This window comes from Lygodium microphyllum, chromosome 7 (genome assembly GCF_053477565.2).
Source record: "Lygodium microphyllum isolate KBCC chromosome 7, Lygodium_microphyllum_v1.1.10, whole genome shotgun sequence".
Taxonomy (NCBI): Eukaryota; Viridiplantae; Streptophyta; class Polypodiopsida; order Schizaeales; family Lygodiaceae; genus Lygodium; species Lygodium microphyllum.
The window spans coordinates 44980471-44997623 of NC_141141.1; the positions used below are offsets into that span (position 1 = coordinate 44980471).

General features: G+C 40.4%; 1 protein-coding gene across 1 annotated transcript in view; it reads right to left on the reverse strand.

The window, feature by feature from the left end:
• The window catches only part of AR401 (S-adenosyl-L-methionine-dependent methyltransferases superfamily protein), a 53613-nt gene extending 36751 nt beyond the window's left edge, over positions 1-16862 (reverse strand). The window contains exons 1-2 of the mRNA XM_087681319.1: positions 16627-16862; positions 16216-16489 (exon numbers count right to left, since the gene is read on the reverse strand). Coding sequence (XP_087537445.1) covers positions 16216-16463 — 248 coding nt within the window. The 5' untranslated portion in view covers positions 16464-16489; positions 16627-16862. The remainder of the gene's footprint in view (positions 1-16215; positions 16490-16626) is intronic.
• Between the last annotated feature and the right edge of the window lie 291 nt (positions 16863-17153).

Sequence of the window (17153 nt, forward strand, 5' to 3'; positions counted from 1 at the left end):
CTGAGGGATCTGGCATGTCTCCGAAATAGAGCCTGGGGAAGCACCTTCGTAAACAAATCTGCAGGATTGTCCTCCATCTTGCAGTACTCCACAGCTATGGTCTCATCCAGAAGCTTCTCCCTTATGAAGTGGTACTGGATCTCTATGTGCTTCGTCCGGGCATGGAAAACAGGATTCCGTGCCAAGGCAATGCAACTCTCATTGTCGCATCGCAGAAAAGTAGGACGAGTCTGGGGGCATCCAAGCTCCTCCAACAATCTTCGAAGCCACACAGCCTCACATGTGGTGGAAGACAAGGCCCGATACTCCGCCTCAATAGACGAAAGGGCTACCGTGGGCTGCTTCTTGCTACTCCATGAGATAACACCTGCACCCAAGGTAAAACAATAGCCTGTAGTAGACCGCCTGTGGTCCACATCACCAGCCCAATCCGAGTTGCTCCAACCTGCAAGTATAAGATCTGAACCACCTGTGCCTGCTGGATAATGAATCCCTAAGTCAGAGGTCCCCCTCAAATACCGAAGTATCCTCTAAGCAGCCTGCCAATGCACCGTCTGAGGATCACTCATGAACCCCGCCAAGAGACCTACAGCAAAACAAAGATCAACACAAGTGTTGAGGAGCCAAATCAATGATCCAATCAACTGACGGTAGCAAGAAGCATCCGCCAAGGGAGAATCTGAATGTGAAGTGGCCTTCCAGTTCGGATCCATAGGAGTAGAAATGGTCCGGCAATCCTCCATCGCAAAGGAAACCAAGAGCTCCTATACATATCTCTGCTGAGAGATGAAAATCCCTCTCTGAGATTGATAAATCTCATGGCCCAAGAAAAAGTGGAGTAGACCCGAGTCCGTCATCTCGAACGTCTGATGTAAAGCTGCCTTCGTCTCTTTGACCTTCTGTGCATGATTACCTATGACAATCAAATCGTCGATTCATACAGTGATGTTACTACACACACACACACACACACACACACACACACACACACACACACACACACACACACACACACACACACACACACACACACACACACACACACACACACACACATATATATATATATATATATATATATATATATAACACACACACACACACACACACACACACACACACACACACACACACACACACACACACACACACACACACACACACACACACACACACACACACACACACACACACACACACAGAGGCCATCTCCTATGGCCAGCCAAGGCAAGAACAGCTCGAATAGTCGCCATACGAGCAGTGGGGGCAAAAGTATCATGACAGTCAATCTCGGGACGCTGTGCAAAACCTTTAGCAACAAGGCGAGCCTTGTGTTTGTCCAAAGAACCATCGCTAAGATACTTAGTCTTGAAGACCCATTTGACACCAATCACCTTCTGATGAGAGAGGCGAGGCACGAGGTAGCAAGTGCCATTCCTCTTAATAGCCTCCAACTCGGCTTCCATAGCTTTCTTCCATGGTGCGGACTGTAAAGCCTCCTTCACGGAGGTGGACTCTCGATCCTACATAACATAGGTCAGCAAACAATAGTTAGAGCAAACAAGCTCCGTAGAATGTGCCTGGTGCCTCCGTGACCGCCGCGGACCATCCTGCGGTCCCCACTCCTCAGGGACCCCCTCGATCCCTGAATCTCGGAGTGTGTCACGAGCCCAACGAGGAGGAGACCAGACCTCTCCTCGTCGCTCTCCATCAGCTGAAGACTCTGGGATATCCACCGATGGTAACTCCTCGAGGGTGACCGGTGGAATAGTAGACTCTGTCTCGGAAACAGAATCGAAATCAAAAGGCGTTGGCTCCAAAGAAACTGTCTCGGGAGCCCAAGTCTCCCCTGGATCTCCAAGAACGGGATGCTCCTCACCCGCTGCTATGGCCGGAACCTCCACGAACCGCACATCTCGACTGGTGTACACATCCCACTTTACGGGATCATACAAGCGATAGCCTTGGGACTGAGAGCTGTAGCCAACGAACACCTGTCTTCGGGAAGCCGCTTCAAATTTATCACGATGAGACTTGGGAATGTGGACATAGGCATCACACCCAAAAACCCTAAAATAAGAAACATCGGGCTTAGTCCCAAAGTAAGCCTCAAAAGGTGTCATCCCATCAACAGCCGAAGTGGAGGATCGGTTGAGGATGTGAACTGCAATAGCCACAGCCTCGGCCCACAAAAACCAAGGTGTATGTCGGTGCTCCATCATGGTGCGCGCCATCTCGATCACACTTCGGTTCTTCCGTTCAAGAATGCCATTGTCTTCAGGAGTGTGGGTGTTAGCAAACTCCTGAAGAATGCCTTTATCTGCACAAAAACGAGCAAACTCATTAGAAACAAATTCACCACCCTTGTCGGAGCGCAAGGTCTTCAATCGCCAGCCCAATCGGTTCTCCTCAAAGCGAAGTCAATCCTTGAAGTGGGAGAAAGCCTCCGACTTCAACGCCAAGAAGTAGGCCCAAGTCATCCTGCTATAGTCATCTACGATCAACATGAAGTACGAGCTCCCTTTCAAGGACTCGTTCCGCATAGAGCCACAAAGATCCGTAGATACAAGCTCCATCGGGAAAGTAAACCGCCGCGAAGCTTTGTTGGGAATCGCATCCCTATGTTGCTTCCCACGAATGCAGGAGACGCATGGCTACTGGCTCACCACTATGTCCGGCAACCCTTGGACAAGCTGTCCACGTGACGCCCTCCGAAGATAATCATAGTTTAGGTGACCAAACCGAGCATGCCATAGCTCTGTCTATGTCTGAGAGGTAAGAAGAAGAGTAGGGAGAGCAGTAGAAGACGTCAATTTGTAGATGCCGTTCTCCTCATATCCTGATGAGAGAACCTTCCGTGATCCACGATCAAGGACTCGTACCGAATCACTATCAAACTCCACCAAAAGTCCAAGGGAACAAATCTTATGAACCGAAAGTAGATGATACCCTAAACCTGGCACATGCAACACCTCTGAGGTATGGATACCACCACATCCATTTGGAATAAGCTGCATCTCACCCCGTCCTGCAATAGACACCGAAGAGCTATCTTCGATGAGAAATCTGCCCACGCGAAGGTTGCAAAACTGGGCAACACCAACTGATGAAGGAGTCATGTGCCGGGAGGCACCACTGTCTACGATCCACTCTCGAGCCTGGGGGGCTATCATCGCAGCATCAGAAGCCTTCGGGGTAGAGTCCTCAATGACTGCTAGATGAAGAAACACAGCTGATGTGGATGCAGCCACCGCTCCAAAATCCTTGGAGTCCTTCTTGTGGTTGTCCTTCTTGTCTTTGTCGGGGCAATCCTTCTTCCAATGGCCGGTCTTACCACAAATATGGCATGTGGATTCTTTTTTCTTGTCCTTTGACTTGTCGTCCTTCTTCTTCTTCTTCTTTTGGTCCTTCCCCTTCTTCTGAGAGGCTTGACTTGTCAATGCTTCCGACTTGGAAGCATGTTGTCCCTTCAGTTGTTCCTCTTGGTCCAAGACCATAGGAACCAACTCTTCCCACTGAAGAGTAGACTCACGCCCCAAAGCAATAAGGGCGGAGTAGAAAGCACCGAATCGTGGCGGCAACTGGAACAAGAGTATGATTGCCATGTCTTCGGAGGAAATCAGCTTTCCCGCATTCTGAACCTGCATCTGAAGCTGTCTAAGCTTGTTGATGTGCTCCCGCAACGAAGAAGACTTGTTCATGGACAAGGTCCGCATCTGCACCTCCAAAGAAACCCTCTTCATAAGGGTCATCCGGTTATACATCTGGCCAAGCTCCAGCCATATCTCCCGAGCCAGCATCAAGTGCTCGATGTGGGCTATCACGACTATAGTACAAGACAGAAAATAGAAAAGAATGAATCCGGGCATTCAGTTTGTCCCAATGAGACTCGGCCTTAGCCAACTCCGCACGAGCATCGGAAGAGAGTTTGGACTCATCTCTTACCAAGGACCGGTCGATCTCTTCCTGTACAAGCTCTGCCAAATCATAAGACTCAAGGATGGCCAACATCATCACACGCCAGATGCGGTAATTGTCACCATTGAGCTTTTGATCTGAGGAAAGAGCCAGTAAAACAGGTACCTTCCGATCCATGATCGTCTGGAACTCCAAGTCAATCTCTATAGACATCTTCACCTGTAATGCCGGCGCAAACGCAAAAGCAGCCCCCTCTGACTGTGAAAACGCAGCCTGCTAGGGTTCTTTCTTCCGCGTCCCGAACCTTCTTTAAACGCCGGAGGCGATGAAAAAATAAAACCTGCACTTGAAAGCTGAAAACACAGCCTTCCTCCTCTTCAAACAGCACTCCACGCTCGCTTCAACCTTGTTCCAATGCGCAGCCCTCCCGCTCACCCTCGAACGCTGGAAACGCAGCCTTGTGTCGCGATGAAATCTCCTCTTCAAGTAGGTTCTTCACTCAGTCAGCCCTTCTTCACTGCTCTGATACCATGTCAGAGTGCATGGATGCGGATGCGTGGGACCAAGACTAAGAGAGAGTGAACACAGAGGAGAGAGAGACAGTGGAAGATGAAGATCTGTTGTATAAGGTGTGCTGTATACAAAGATATGCAGATATATACACGGGCGCAGTGCGCGAGACTGCGTCTCTCCACCTCGACGATGCAACCTGCTGTCCACCTCGAAGTACACTGCAGTCTACACGAATCTCCAGCCTGAAATCTGCAATCACAAGTGGGAACAATGTGCAGGCTGCCGGCTATAAATAGCCTGAAATAATGCGAAAAATATGGCAGGTCGGCTGCATTAAATGCAGCCGACTGGTACAGATCTGTCTGACTGTACCAGACTGCCACGTGGCTGCCTGCTCCGCCAAGGGACGACTAACAATCGCTAACATGTCTCTGATCTCTACACAAAATTTGCAATTTCATGAAATATATACAAGGAATCCATTGGTACAACACTAGGACTACTCTACATACCAATTTTTAGCATATCTTTTATTTCTAATACTGTGTCTATACAAGTCAAGCCATCATACATCCCATCTATATGCTCATCATCCTACAAACACTTGCAATCCTCAAATCTTTCTCCTTCTTGCATATATACTACTACGCAACTCTAGCCAACTCTATAATTTTCTGAAAAGAAATAGAACTATCTATTGAAAAACCAACAAAGCTTGAAGAAAAAGCACTTCTACCATGAGGCAAGAGCTTTTGCCTCCTTCAACACCGTTCTTCCGCAAGGCAATAGTACCTAAAGAAAATCTGAATCTTTTGCAGGAAAAGGGACACCCCATACAATATCTCTATTCCTAGGATGATTCACACATACGGCCATAAACTATATTGCTCTTTTTCCATCTCTACTACGTACTCATGCATATGCAAACCCATCATCCATTACCTTTGTCTCCATCTATGCTTCCATAATAAATGGTTGACCCAAAATAATATCATAAGAACAAGAGTGCTACACAAAGAAATGGAAATCTTTTTGTAGATCACCTATAGATACCTTGATATTCGGGCATGTAGCGTATAGTTCTCCAGCACTATTGTTGGCGGCTCTCATCTGCCATTCATACTCAACATCCACTAGCCATTTCTCGCTCTCATAGACTCTGCATACAATGACATTGATCTCTGATCCATGATGTATAAGCAATGCATGGAGTAGTTGTTTCACCTATCTTAACCACTGTCTCAATGGTTGCTCATGCCCAACGTGATCTAAAAAAATAACTCTAAGGAACTATACTTGGAGCATCATCTTTTTCATATCGCAACAACTGATTATTGATCTCTAATCAATGATGTATCTAAGCAATACATGGAGTAGCCGTTTCACCTATCTTAACCACTATCTCAATGGTTGCTCATGCCCAATGTGATCTAGAAAAATGACTACGCATAACCATAATTGGAGCATCGTCTTCTTCATAACGCACCAACTGACTATTCTTTATGACATTTGGGCATACTGCAACATTTACTACATAGCTCTCATTTTCTTTTTCTTCATTTAACTCTTTGCAAAGCAACTCCTCAATTGTGCTACTTTGTCCTTCTCCAATCTAGATTATTTGCCTTTTTTTTAATGATATCTATAATCACATCGTGAAATTCCCTCTTAGCGATTCACAATATTTCACCAAGAGTAAGTTCCAATTTACTGTCCAAATAAAGAACCTTCTTTAGATCAATACTATTCTCAATATCTGAAAGAAGCTTATAGCTGAGCTGCTTCTTAAGACATATATCATGTTTCTTTTCTTTTCTTTGTTTATCTGCCATGACACACTCAGGTCTTGGTTTAGGAGGTGGAGCAACTTGCTCACCCCCTCTAGTCTTTTTAGAAGTGATAGGAGCTTCATTATCACGTCTTCTTTTCTCTCCAACAAGTATCTCAATTTCTTGAGTCTTTGCTAGATATACATAAACAAAATAAGGGTCTACTGGAGCATCCTACCCAATCTCTTTCTTATATTTTGTCTTATGCTAGAGATAATTCTGACTGCTGCAATTTTCATTTATGTGTTGTATCCAAAGCAAAAGTCCAAAAATCTAATTTACTCTGTGATTTCTTCTCAATTTGTACTCCATAAGTGAAAGCATTATTTCCAATTACATAAGAAGTCTGTGCAGCCATGTCTTCAAGAGTTTGCTTCATTCCTCCCTTGCCAAAGTTTGAAATCACTGGCATTCCCATCTCAATTAAGCAAATTTTACCCTCTGGTCCCCATAGGACCAAGTTCTTTCTTCTAACATCTTTAAAGAATTCACGATCCTTGCACTGATGCTCATGACTGTCACATCAAATACATCTTTTGGCATATTCCCTCCTAGGCGATGCCTATAAAGAACCTATCTTTTCAGATGCAGTAGTTGGTGCTGCAACCTTAGCAACATCAAGTCTTAGATCTCTTATACCTTTAAGTATCTCTCATCCATACCGTCATTCTTGAGTGGCGAAGTTGTAGAGGCTAGTGGCGGAACCATAGGTATTGATACTAGCATAGAAAGAAGTGTAGGCATAGAAACACGGATCGACATTACAGGAGTGGGCATTATTGTGGGAGTTATGGTCAAGATAGTAGAAGGTACTGAGATAGAAGGGACCGTAGAAGAGACCGTCCCATTTTGCAATCTAGATTTCCACATATGCCGATTCATTCAAGTAGTAACTACGTCCTTCACGTCTTGCTAGTCGGTCTTCACATCCATAGGCTACAACCTATCCTCAAAACGCTCTCCTAGTTGCGCTTGAAACACTGGATCCACTGTTTGTAACCAACCTTCCTTTCGTGAATGGGTGGTAAATCCTTGATTACAACTTAATTACAACAACAAACAATTAATGCAAATCTGAAAATACAAATTTACTTACTGATCTTGGACAATGCACACCCGATTGGCCCCAAAATTGACACTTCTTTTGGTATTTTTTTAGCTTTATTGGTGCGCAAATTGGATGTTGTATGCACGCATAGTGAACGCTGGAAGGTCCCCAAAAACAAAGAACTCTACAAAAGCTCATAAAGCAAAAAGAGAGGTTTACACGACATGAGACAAAAAGACAAATTGGATACAATCTCCTCCCATGCCTTGTGTGAGCGCTTTACAAGGCACGTACTTATAAATTTATTAATCTCCAAGCTCAAAAATAGCCCAATTTATAATTAGCATGCTTTGGCTTTTGTGTTTGCTTTTGTCTAAATAAAGAATAAAGCATTTGGGCGTCCAAAAAGTCAAATTGAGCCCAAATACAATGTCCAATAATAAAATATTTAAACCGAGTGCCTATGCACATACAAAATAATAAAAGTTTGTCAAGTGCTTTAATAAATAAGTATACCTAAATAAATATTAGCGCTAAGTCTTTAATAATAAAACACACGCCTATCAAAAATGATCATTTTTTCTTAGATAATCTAAATACACGCCATCGTCCGATACTTCCTAACGCCACCGCTACTTGCTTTACACATCAACTGAAGCATTCACAATGGTTAGAAAATAATAAGATAAAATCCACAAATGTGAATACCTAGCAGTCTTCCGCTACAAAATAAATAAATAGATTGGAACTATGTCCTAACCTTAATTAAATATGAGTGCACTCTAAACTCGTAAACGTCCATTAATTTAAATATGTATTTTGTGGAATCACTCACATCCACATTAAATTAGCATGACGCCCGAAAAGGATAGACGTTTCCGTCGACTTCTCGCACAAGGAATCCACCTTACGTACAAGCCCCGGCAAATAAATATAGTTTTACGGAATCCATCGTGGAATACACCTCCTAGCATCATACCCCCGAGGTGGGATAGCAATTGTCCTCAATTGCTATTAGGTCAATGTGGAGCAGGCAGTGAGAGGTAAGTACTTAGGTCGCGAGTATGCATCCATTCAGCTTTTTCAACATGATGATTTTTAAACTTAACTAAGTATCTAGAATATCTACGATCAATTCTAGTGGTCATAAAGTCACCGTCTAGAATAGTTTCAGGTTCAAAAATTTCAATTCCTTCCTCTAACAAAGGAGGGTTTTCATAGACAAGATGTGCAGGTAATTGGCCTCTAAAAGGTCGCAGTAAACTTATATGAAAAGTATTATGGATCTTCCAATGCTGGGATAGTTCTCATTTAAATACATTGTCATTGATCTTGTGAATTATTTTGAAAGGTTCATAAAATCTAGGTGCTAATTTAACAATACAATGTTTCTCAACACTTTGCAATCTTCTCTTTTCAATGCATAACCAAACATAATCATCAACATTGAAACTCATGGCTTTTCTTTTCTTATTAGCTTGTTTAGTGTATAATTGTTAGACTTTCGCAATCATATCTTTAACTTCAACAAAAATAATAGCATGTGTATTGGCAATATCATCAGCACCTTTAACTTTGTTTGGCAATAATGTAACAGATGTAGACAATCTATGTTCATAAATGATTTCAAAATGTGTTTTTTGAGTAGCTGTGTGGAATGTATTATTGTATGCAAATTGAAATAGATGCAAGTGTGTATCCCATGTTTGTGGTTTTAAAATTGTATATACACGCAAAAGATCTAAAATTATAATATCAGTAGCTTTTGTTTGTCCATTGATTTCAGAATAAAATACAAATGAAAAATCAATCTTAGTACCTAAATTAGCAAACAAAGTAATCCAAAAATTATTGCAAAATCTAAAATCACGATAAAAAATAATAATTTTTTGCAAACCATGGTTAGTGAAAACAGTCTTAAAAAACAATTGTGCAGCTTGAGATACAGTTAAAGTTTTCTTGTATGGTAGAAAATATGCTTGTTGCTAAATCGATTTACTATAGTCCAAATAATATCATGATTAGTTTATGTATTAGGCAAACCAGTTATGAAATCCATTGAAATTTATTCCTATGGACGTTCAGGAATCGGTAAAGGCATTAACGAGCCATATTACTTACCATGGTATATAATAACTTTTGGCAAACCATAGTTAGTGAAAACAGTCTTCAAAAACAATTGTGCAGCCTGAGATACAGTTAAAGTTTTCTTGCATGGTAGAAAATATGCTTGTTGCTAAATCGATCTACTATAGTCCAAATATCATGATTAGTTTATGTATTAAGCAAATCAGTTATGAAATCCATTGAAATTTATTCCTATCGACATTCAAGAATTGGTAAAGCCATTAACAAACCATATTACTTACCATGGTGTCGCTTGACTCTTTGACAAATTAAACACTGAGAAACAAAGAAACATCAAATTTCATTTGTGGCCAATAAAAATCTTCAACCAATGTTCTTAAAGTAAAAATAACACCTCTATGGCCTTGATATGGGGAACAATGAATTTCGTGCAACACAAATTATCTAAATGAAAAAATGACATACAATCTATTCCCATAAAACAAATCCATCAGAATGAATAAGACAGAGACTCAATTGAAATCCAGTTCTTAGGAACTAATTTATTCCAATCAGCTTGAAAACTGAGATCATAGACATAGGTATCCTTCATAGGAATAAGGAAATCAAAAGATAGAACGAAAATATTATGGATACTTGGTCTTCTACTTAATGCATCGATAACAATATTCTCTCTTCCGAATTGATATTGGATAAGTGGATAAAAACTTTCAATGAAAACAACCCATTTGATACGATGATCAAAGATTTGTGGGTGACTAAGAAGATTTTTAATACTTTGTTTGTCGATTTTAATCATAAATTTAGATCCCATTAGATAGTGTTTCCATTGATGTAAGGCTTAAACTACAACTAACAATTATTTAATATAGATAGAATACTTCAATTCAAAAGGTTTAAGTTTGCAACTAGAATAGGCTATGAGATGTAAATCTTGCATAAGAACAGCTCATATTCTTGATCCGCTAGCATCAATGACTACTAGAAAAAAATGATCGATTAAAAATCAAATAATTGCAAAGCAAGTACATGTGTTAAAGCATGTTTCAATAAATCAAAAGACTTCTTTTTTTAATATGGCTTTTTACGATCTTGCTTCTTTTGCGGGTACGGTAATTGATGACGGTCTTCTTCTAAGCGAAAAATAGTCCATGTATGTTAATTTGCTTGCTAGAAATCAACTCTATCAAAGTACAGGTGTAAACAGAGGCTTGATGAAGTTTTTCGGGAGTGGTTCAAGAAGAGCTCGGTGTGAACACTCACTAAGAACGAGATTAAAGATTGAATTGAAGACTTTCTGTAAAGCTTAGAAGCTTTAAGCTTTAGGAAATATAACTTTAATGAATCGTTGGCAGCGCGCAGGACAAGAGAATATCGTCATCAGATTCGACGTCGTTCAGTACATCATTCCGCCATTGATATTGAAATTGGAAGCTTAAGCTTTTTCTTAAGTTTATTAAGCTTATTAAACTCCAACTAAATAATATTTCTTCTTTGTTCTTTGTTAACCAAAGAGACTTACAAAGGATCTTCAGAGATGGTCCTCTGCTTTCTAGGAGTGGTCCTTCAAGATCTGACAGCACAACAAGGGGTTCTTCACCACCAAGAACACGTTGATATTGACATTTCGTCGCAAGACTGCCTATAGAGCCCGCTCGTTCCAAGAGCTTTGTATTCTCTCGAGATGGTAGGCGATTGAAAGCACTTGATCTCAACTTTACTCTGATACCACTAGTGCGCAAATCGGATGCTGTATGCGCGTGTTGTGAACACCGAAAGATCCCCAAGAACAAAGAACTCTACAAAAGCTCATAAAGCAAGAAGAGAGGTTTGCACGACATGAGACAAAACGTCAAATTGGATACAATCTCTCCCTATGCCTTATGTAAGCGCTTCACAAGGCATGTATTTATAATTTATTAATCTCTAAGCTCAAAAATAACCCAATTTACAATTAGCATGCTTTAGCTTTTGTGTTTACTTTTGCCTAAATAAAGAATAAAGCATTTGGACATCCAAAAAGTCGAGTTATACCCAAATACAATGTCAAATAATGAAATATTTAAACCGAGCACCTATGCACATACAAAATAATAAATGTTTATCAAGCGCTTTAATAAATAAGCGTGCCTAAATAGATATTAGCGCCACGCCTTTAATAATAAGATGCACGCCCATCAAAAATGATAATATCTTCTTAGGTAATCTGAATACACGTCGTCGCCTGGTGCTTCCCAACGCCACCGCTACCTACTCTACACATCAATTAAAGCATTCACAATTGTTAAAAAATAATAAGATAAAACCCACAAAAGTAAATACCTAGCAGTCTTTTGTTACAAAATAAATAAATAGGTTGGAACTCTGTCCTAACCTTAATTAAATACGAGTGCACTCTAAACTCATAAACATCCATTAATTGAAATATATATTTTGTGGAATCACCCACGTACACATTAAATTAACATGACGCCCGAAAGCACAGGCGTCCCCGTCAACTTCTCGCACAAGAAATCCACCTTGTATACGAGTCCCGGCAAATAAATATAGTTTTACGGAATCGACCGAAAAACCTCACAGAATCCACCATGGAATAAAAACCTCACGGAATCCACCGTGGAATAAAAACCTCACGGAATCCACCATGGAATATGCCTCTTGGCATTATTTATTGAAGAAAAAAGTTGACTTACAATGGAATCCTTCCAATCCCTTTTGGTATTTCGACTCCCCTTATTGTCCAAAGTGAACAGCAAGTCTTCAATCTATTTTGCCCCTTGATTCGAGCACTTAATTGACCCTCACCCACTTCATAGATGATGAAAATGCCCCAAATTCAATGCCTAGCTAGTCCTCCACCTGAATTCAACTGAAATTCACCTTCAGCCTTGTTGAATCTAAGACTTAGAGCTTCCAATTTCTGGTACACTTCTCAAGGCTGCTGCTAAACCCTAATTTTTGCTGTAAATTAGGGTTTACAACAAAGAATATTGCAATTTCTCAACCTCCAAGGGTCCAAATGCCGAGATCATCAGAGCAAGGCTGTGAAATGGCTAGGAGATGAGAGGAAAAGCTGTAGAGAAAAAATTCAAAGTTTTGTCACGAAGAATGATTGAAAATCAGTCAAATGCAATTATTGCCCTGCCACAACAACATGTAGATACAAAGAACTAAAGAAAATCAATCATTTATTGTTATTGCCCTGTCTCAACAGCCTGTAAATGCTATCACCAACTGTTGATTGGTCTTCTCTTACCCTTGACAGCCTTAGAAGGTCCTCCAATGGCTACAAATCAGACCAACAACCTCTTCTCTCTCTCTTGCAGACTGAATTTATAAAAATGCATATCTCCAATCTCTAAAGACGTTTTTCAGTCTTGCATGGACATTTTTGACAAGTGGCAACCTTTCTAAATGGTTTTTTCAACATTTTTTATAATTAAATATTGATTTTCAGTCTTTAAATACTGAAAATTAATCTAATAATTATTTCGGTGCCTTGAAAAATAATCTAACTGGCCAATAATTAAATTGGTTAGACAACTTTCATTCCCGAGTATCTCTGCGCCATCTTTGACCATCAGATTGGCGTTATGTACCATTAAACGCCACTTCTCGAATGCCACCAACTGACACTTATGGCCAAATGGATGACCTAGGCCAATAACTAGCGCCAGATACCACCAAGTACCTGTGCAGTATAACTTATAGCAACATTTGCCTTTGACATTCCATGATTTTCTGGAGTCCCGCACTTGTAAATTTACTCTAACCCCAATTACATCTCAAGTGTGCAACATTTACTTAACCATGTGATTAAAAATTAATCCATATGTTAAGTAAGGTTTTAAAAATACATGCCCTCATGACATAGTCTATAGAAATAACTCCACCTTCTCAAGCTCTGAGGTCACTTGACCTACAGCATTCATCTCATTAAATAGAGACTCAAACTCTCGTAGAAGCTCGATTACCACTTAACTTGTATATCCTCTCACGAAAGTTGCACTTTGTCTTCCAAGTGGTATTCTTCCTTCAAAGCTTTCTTGAAGCCAAGCCAAATAAGACTCGCAACCTAGAGCTCGTTAATACACAGCTTTAGGGATGACATAACCAATCGTACAAAGTATTGACTCATCGTATAAGCAATCATACTAAGAAACTCCATATTTGACCCATAAAGCTTCAAATAGCTTGAAACATTGTGACTATCAAAGAGTTTTTTCTGCCTTTCTATCGCCTCCATAGCCTTCATAGCTCCAACTTCATATTGTGCATTGGCTTAAAGTTGCATCTATTGCTAATGGTGTTGTTGTTATTGCATATATGCATTGAATGTGCAAAGAAGTTGTTTCACTTATTCATTAGATTCGGATGTACTTGTTGAAAAGGGTAATTATTCCATCTTGCTAACAATGTGGCTTTCACGTCGGGTTCACCAAATGTCACAGAGATTCGCAAATAGCCACTAACCACAAGGATTCTTGAACAAACAAAACGGAACACGAGAGACAAAAAGATAGACAACACTGTGTATTACTAAATACAAGCACCATACAATGATGAGAATCTCTCAAGCATACTCTGATAATACAAGAACGATTTCTCTCTGCAATACCTTCATAGCTTTTAGATCAAAGTTGAGTAGAATCTCTATTCAATCTCCTTATTCGAGTAGCCTTTTGTGCTAAGAGACCCATTTAGAACTCAAGCTCATGTTCTTTTTACCAAGACACAATGTATCTCAGAATTCAAATAGACAAGCCTTCTCCTTCATCCATACTTCCATTTATATAACTCTATTCCTTATTTACAAACTCAAATCCTACTTTTCAAATACAAAAGCTTGCTTTTGTCTTCCTTGCCTTTACTTTTTGCTTTCCCTATTTTTGTTTTTCTACAAGCCCCAAGTCTGGTTGGGACTTGTTTTGGCCATAACTTTGTCATACAAACTCCAAATATAGTCATTCATGTACTCAAATACTCAAAATTATTGGAATGACCCTAATCTACAAGACTACACAAGAAACATTTCAAAATTCTTCTCAAAATAGCTGAAAATGCCACTTTTTATAAAATGCATGACTTTTTTTTTTTTTGGGGTTTGAACGACTTATACCACTTAATATAAGTCCTTGCATGTATTTAAATCCACCCAAGCTTCTCATTAAGTTATTTGAACTTAAAACCAGATATTCAAACTATTTTGATGGACTAGTTCTACCCCCTAAAATTCCCGTTAAGATCCTTTTTAAGTACCCATAAGCACATACTCAAAATGCTTGTATGGATGTCTTTTCCTTGCTTTTCCTTCATTGAACCTATAGCCTCATGACACCCTTAGCCTAAAAGGCTACCTGAAAAAAGTATTTGAGAAGAGAATTTGCATATCATTTTGCTTGAATAGCTGAAGGTATTGCAAGGTGTTATGGTCTTTGTATTGATAGGAAATATTAGGGGGTTTCTTCTCATTGTATCATGCCCTATTCTGAGCAATGCAGAGTTCTTAGGTATCTATTGCTCTTGTCACTTATCTCCTCTCATTTTGCTTGATCAAGAACCTCCGTGTTTTGTGGCTATTCGCGAACCCCCTTGACAGCATGTGAGCATACCTTAGTGTATGTAAGTCTAGGATTTGAGTTTGAGTCTGGTTGAATACCTCAGCCCATAAAATAAAGTTCTCACTTTTTACCTTCATATTATCCATTGGATGAATCAAGTACTTCAATCTTGCTATATACTTACAACGTTTCTTAGTATGCGCACTAAATATCTCATAACAATCTTCTATGTTATAACTTTCCACCAACCATGTGACAATGTCCACTCAAGTTAAAAGATTGTAACTAAATATCTCATTAGAGTCTTCCTTATAACAGCTTTGCATCGACCATGTAATAATGTTCGCCTCAAGTTGAAACACTAAGTTATCCCACAACATTCAGCAAAAAAGTTACAATTGTTATGCTTTTCAAGTCATGCAAGGTATAAAAGTGCAGCGACGCATAGACCTACTAAACATTCAAGATGAATAACATGTCAAGTTTCCATCATGTGGCATACCCTCTTTCTCTCTTACTTACTAAAATTATAGTCACCTTTACTTTGAAATGCAAGTAGTGACTAAATGTGTGGCAGGACTCTAAAAGTGAGCAATGGCATTCCTTTTCACAAAAGAGCCATAAAATTTTAACGTGCATTAATGACTATATCGTACATTGACCATCCTTGAATTAGACCCAAACGTACTGGGATTATTTCTGGGCGTCTTTATGGTCTACATTCTTTTAAAGCTTTAAACCAAGTGTCTCTACAATTGGGATTCCAAAACTCCTTGTCAAATCTTTCAACCCACTAGAATCCCCATCCAAACATAATGTTTTCTGTGGACGCGGCTTTTCAAAAATGGTTAGTCCACTCTCTCTTTTCCATCACATGCAACATGAAAATTAGTTGGATCTTTAACTCTAGCATAACATTTCAATGTGTCATAATCTCCATGAGCACAAACAAACTTGCATTTGAACCATTCATGGAGGACTCAAATTGGCAGTCAGTGCACACCAGCTCCTCATGGAAATTAGATATAGACACTTAAGATTTTATCGATTTTGTAACACAATCAATACAAAACCGATTTCGCAGTCCCAAGAAATCCCTTGCATGAATATTACTGATTTTGGCATATAGATCCATAGCATGAAAGTTTTCTTCTTATGGCAAGAGGAATAGTTTATGCCTATTAGAGGCCTATATCCCAATGTGGTTATCTACACCTACTCAAAGGGAATGTTAGTAAGATTGAAGCAAGACTCTGACCTGTAGTCCAAAGTGCGGAAACTGGCTGCAGCCAGGTATTCGGCTTCGGTTTGTCGCTGGTCTTCAATATCAAGCACACTACCGTACTCACTCTTGACAGACCATGAATCCGCAGCTAAGGACCGTTCATCGTCGGAATAGTGAGATGCGACATCCACATCTGCAGTCCTGCCGAGCTCCGCTGCTACCTGAGCTCGCACCTGTGGAGCTTGATGTCCTTCGTCGAGGGGCCATCGGAGACCAGCCATGGCATGAAAAGGGTCTGGAAGAACAGCTGCAGGGAGAAGAGAAAGGGGCCAGGGAAGCCGAAGGAAAAATGAAAAACATTACCAAAACGAAGACTTCGGATCGCGAAAAAGCATCAAAAATGCAAAACTGCGAACGAGAAGACAGGGAAAACGAGAAGCTTGCCTTTGGCGATCGGGCTTTTCACAAGCTCGACGATGTTTTATTCAAGCAAAGCTCCCCACGGCCACCCTGACAACTCAGAAAATGGACATTTCAAGAGAAACGGAGAGGTTTGCTGGTGATCTCAGAGAAAAACCCACTCACTGTTCCGACGATGGCGACGAGAACCGCTCACCTCTCTCTCTCTCTCTCTCTCTCTCTCTCTCTCTCTCTCCGTCAGATCACGGGTACGTGACTTCCATGTGCCCCACACTCCCCTAATTCCCACCACCAGGAGTCTGGGACCCCGCTAGAGTCGTTTTAAATAATTTCTTTTTAGGTAATATAGTCTATCTTTCAAACATCTTCACAGCCCTCGGACATGAGGTCCTCTCCTCATAGGCCTCTCACGTGATCTACCAGAGGCCTAACTAGGTTAACATGTTCAACTAAGTAAAGGAGTATGAAGTTCCGTGTTCAATTCTTGTATGTTTGTTATATAACAGTTTTACTGATGGTGTTTAGACATGTAACGTGTTTTAAAGTGAAGC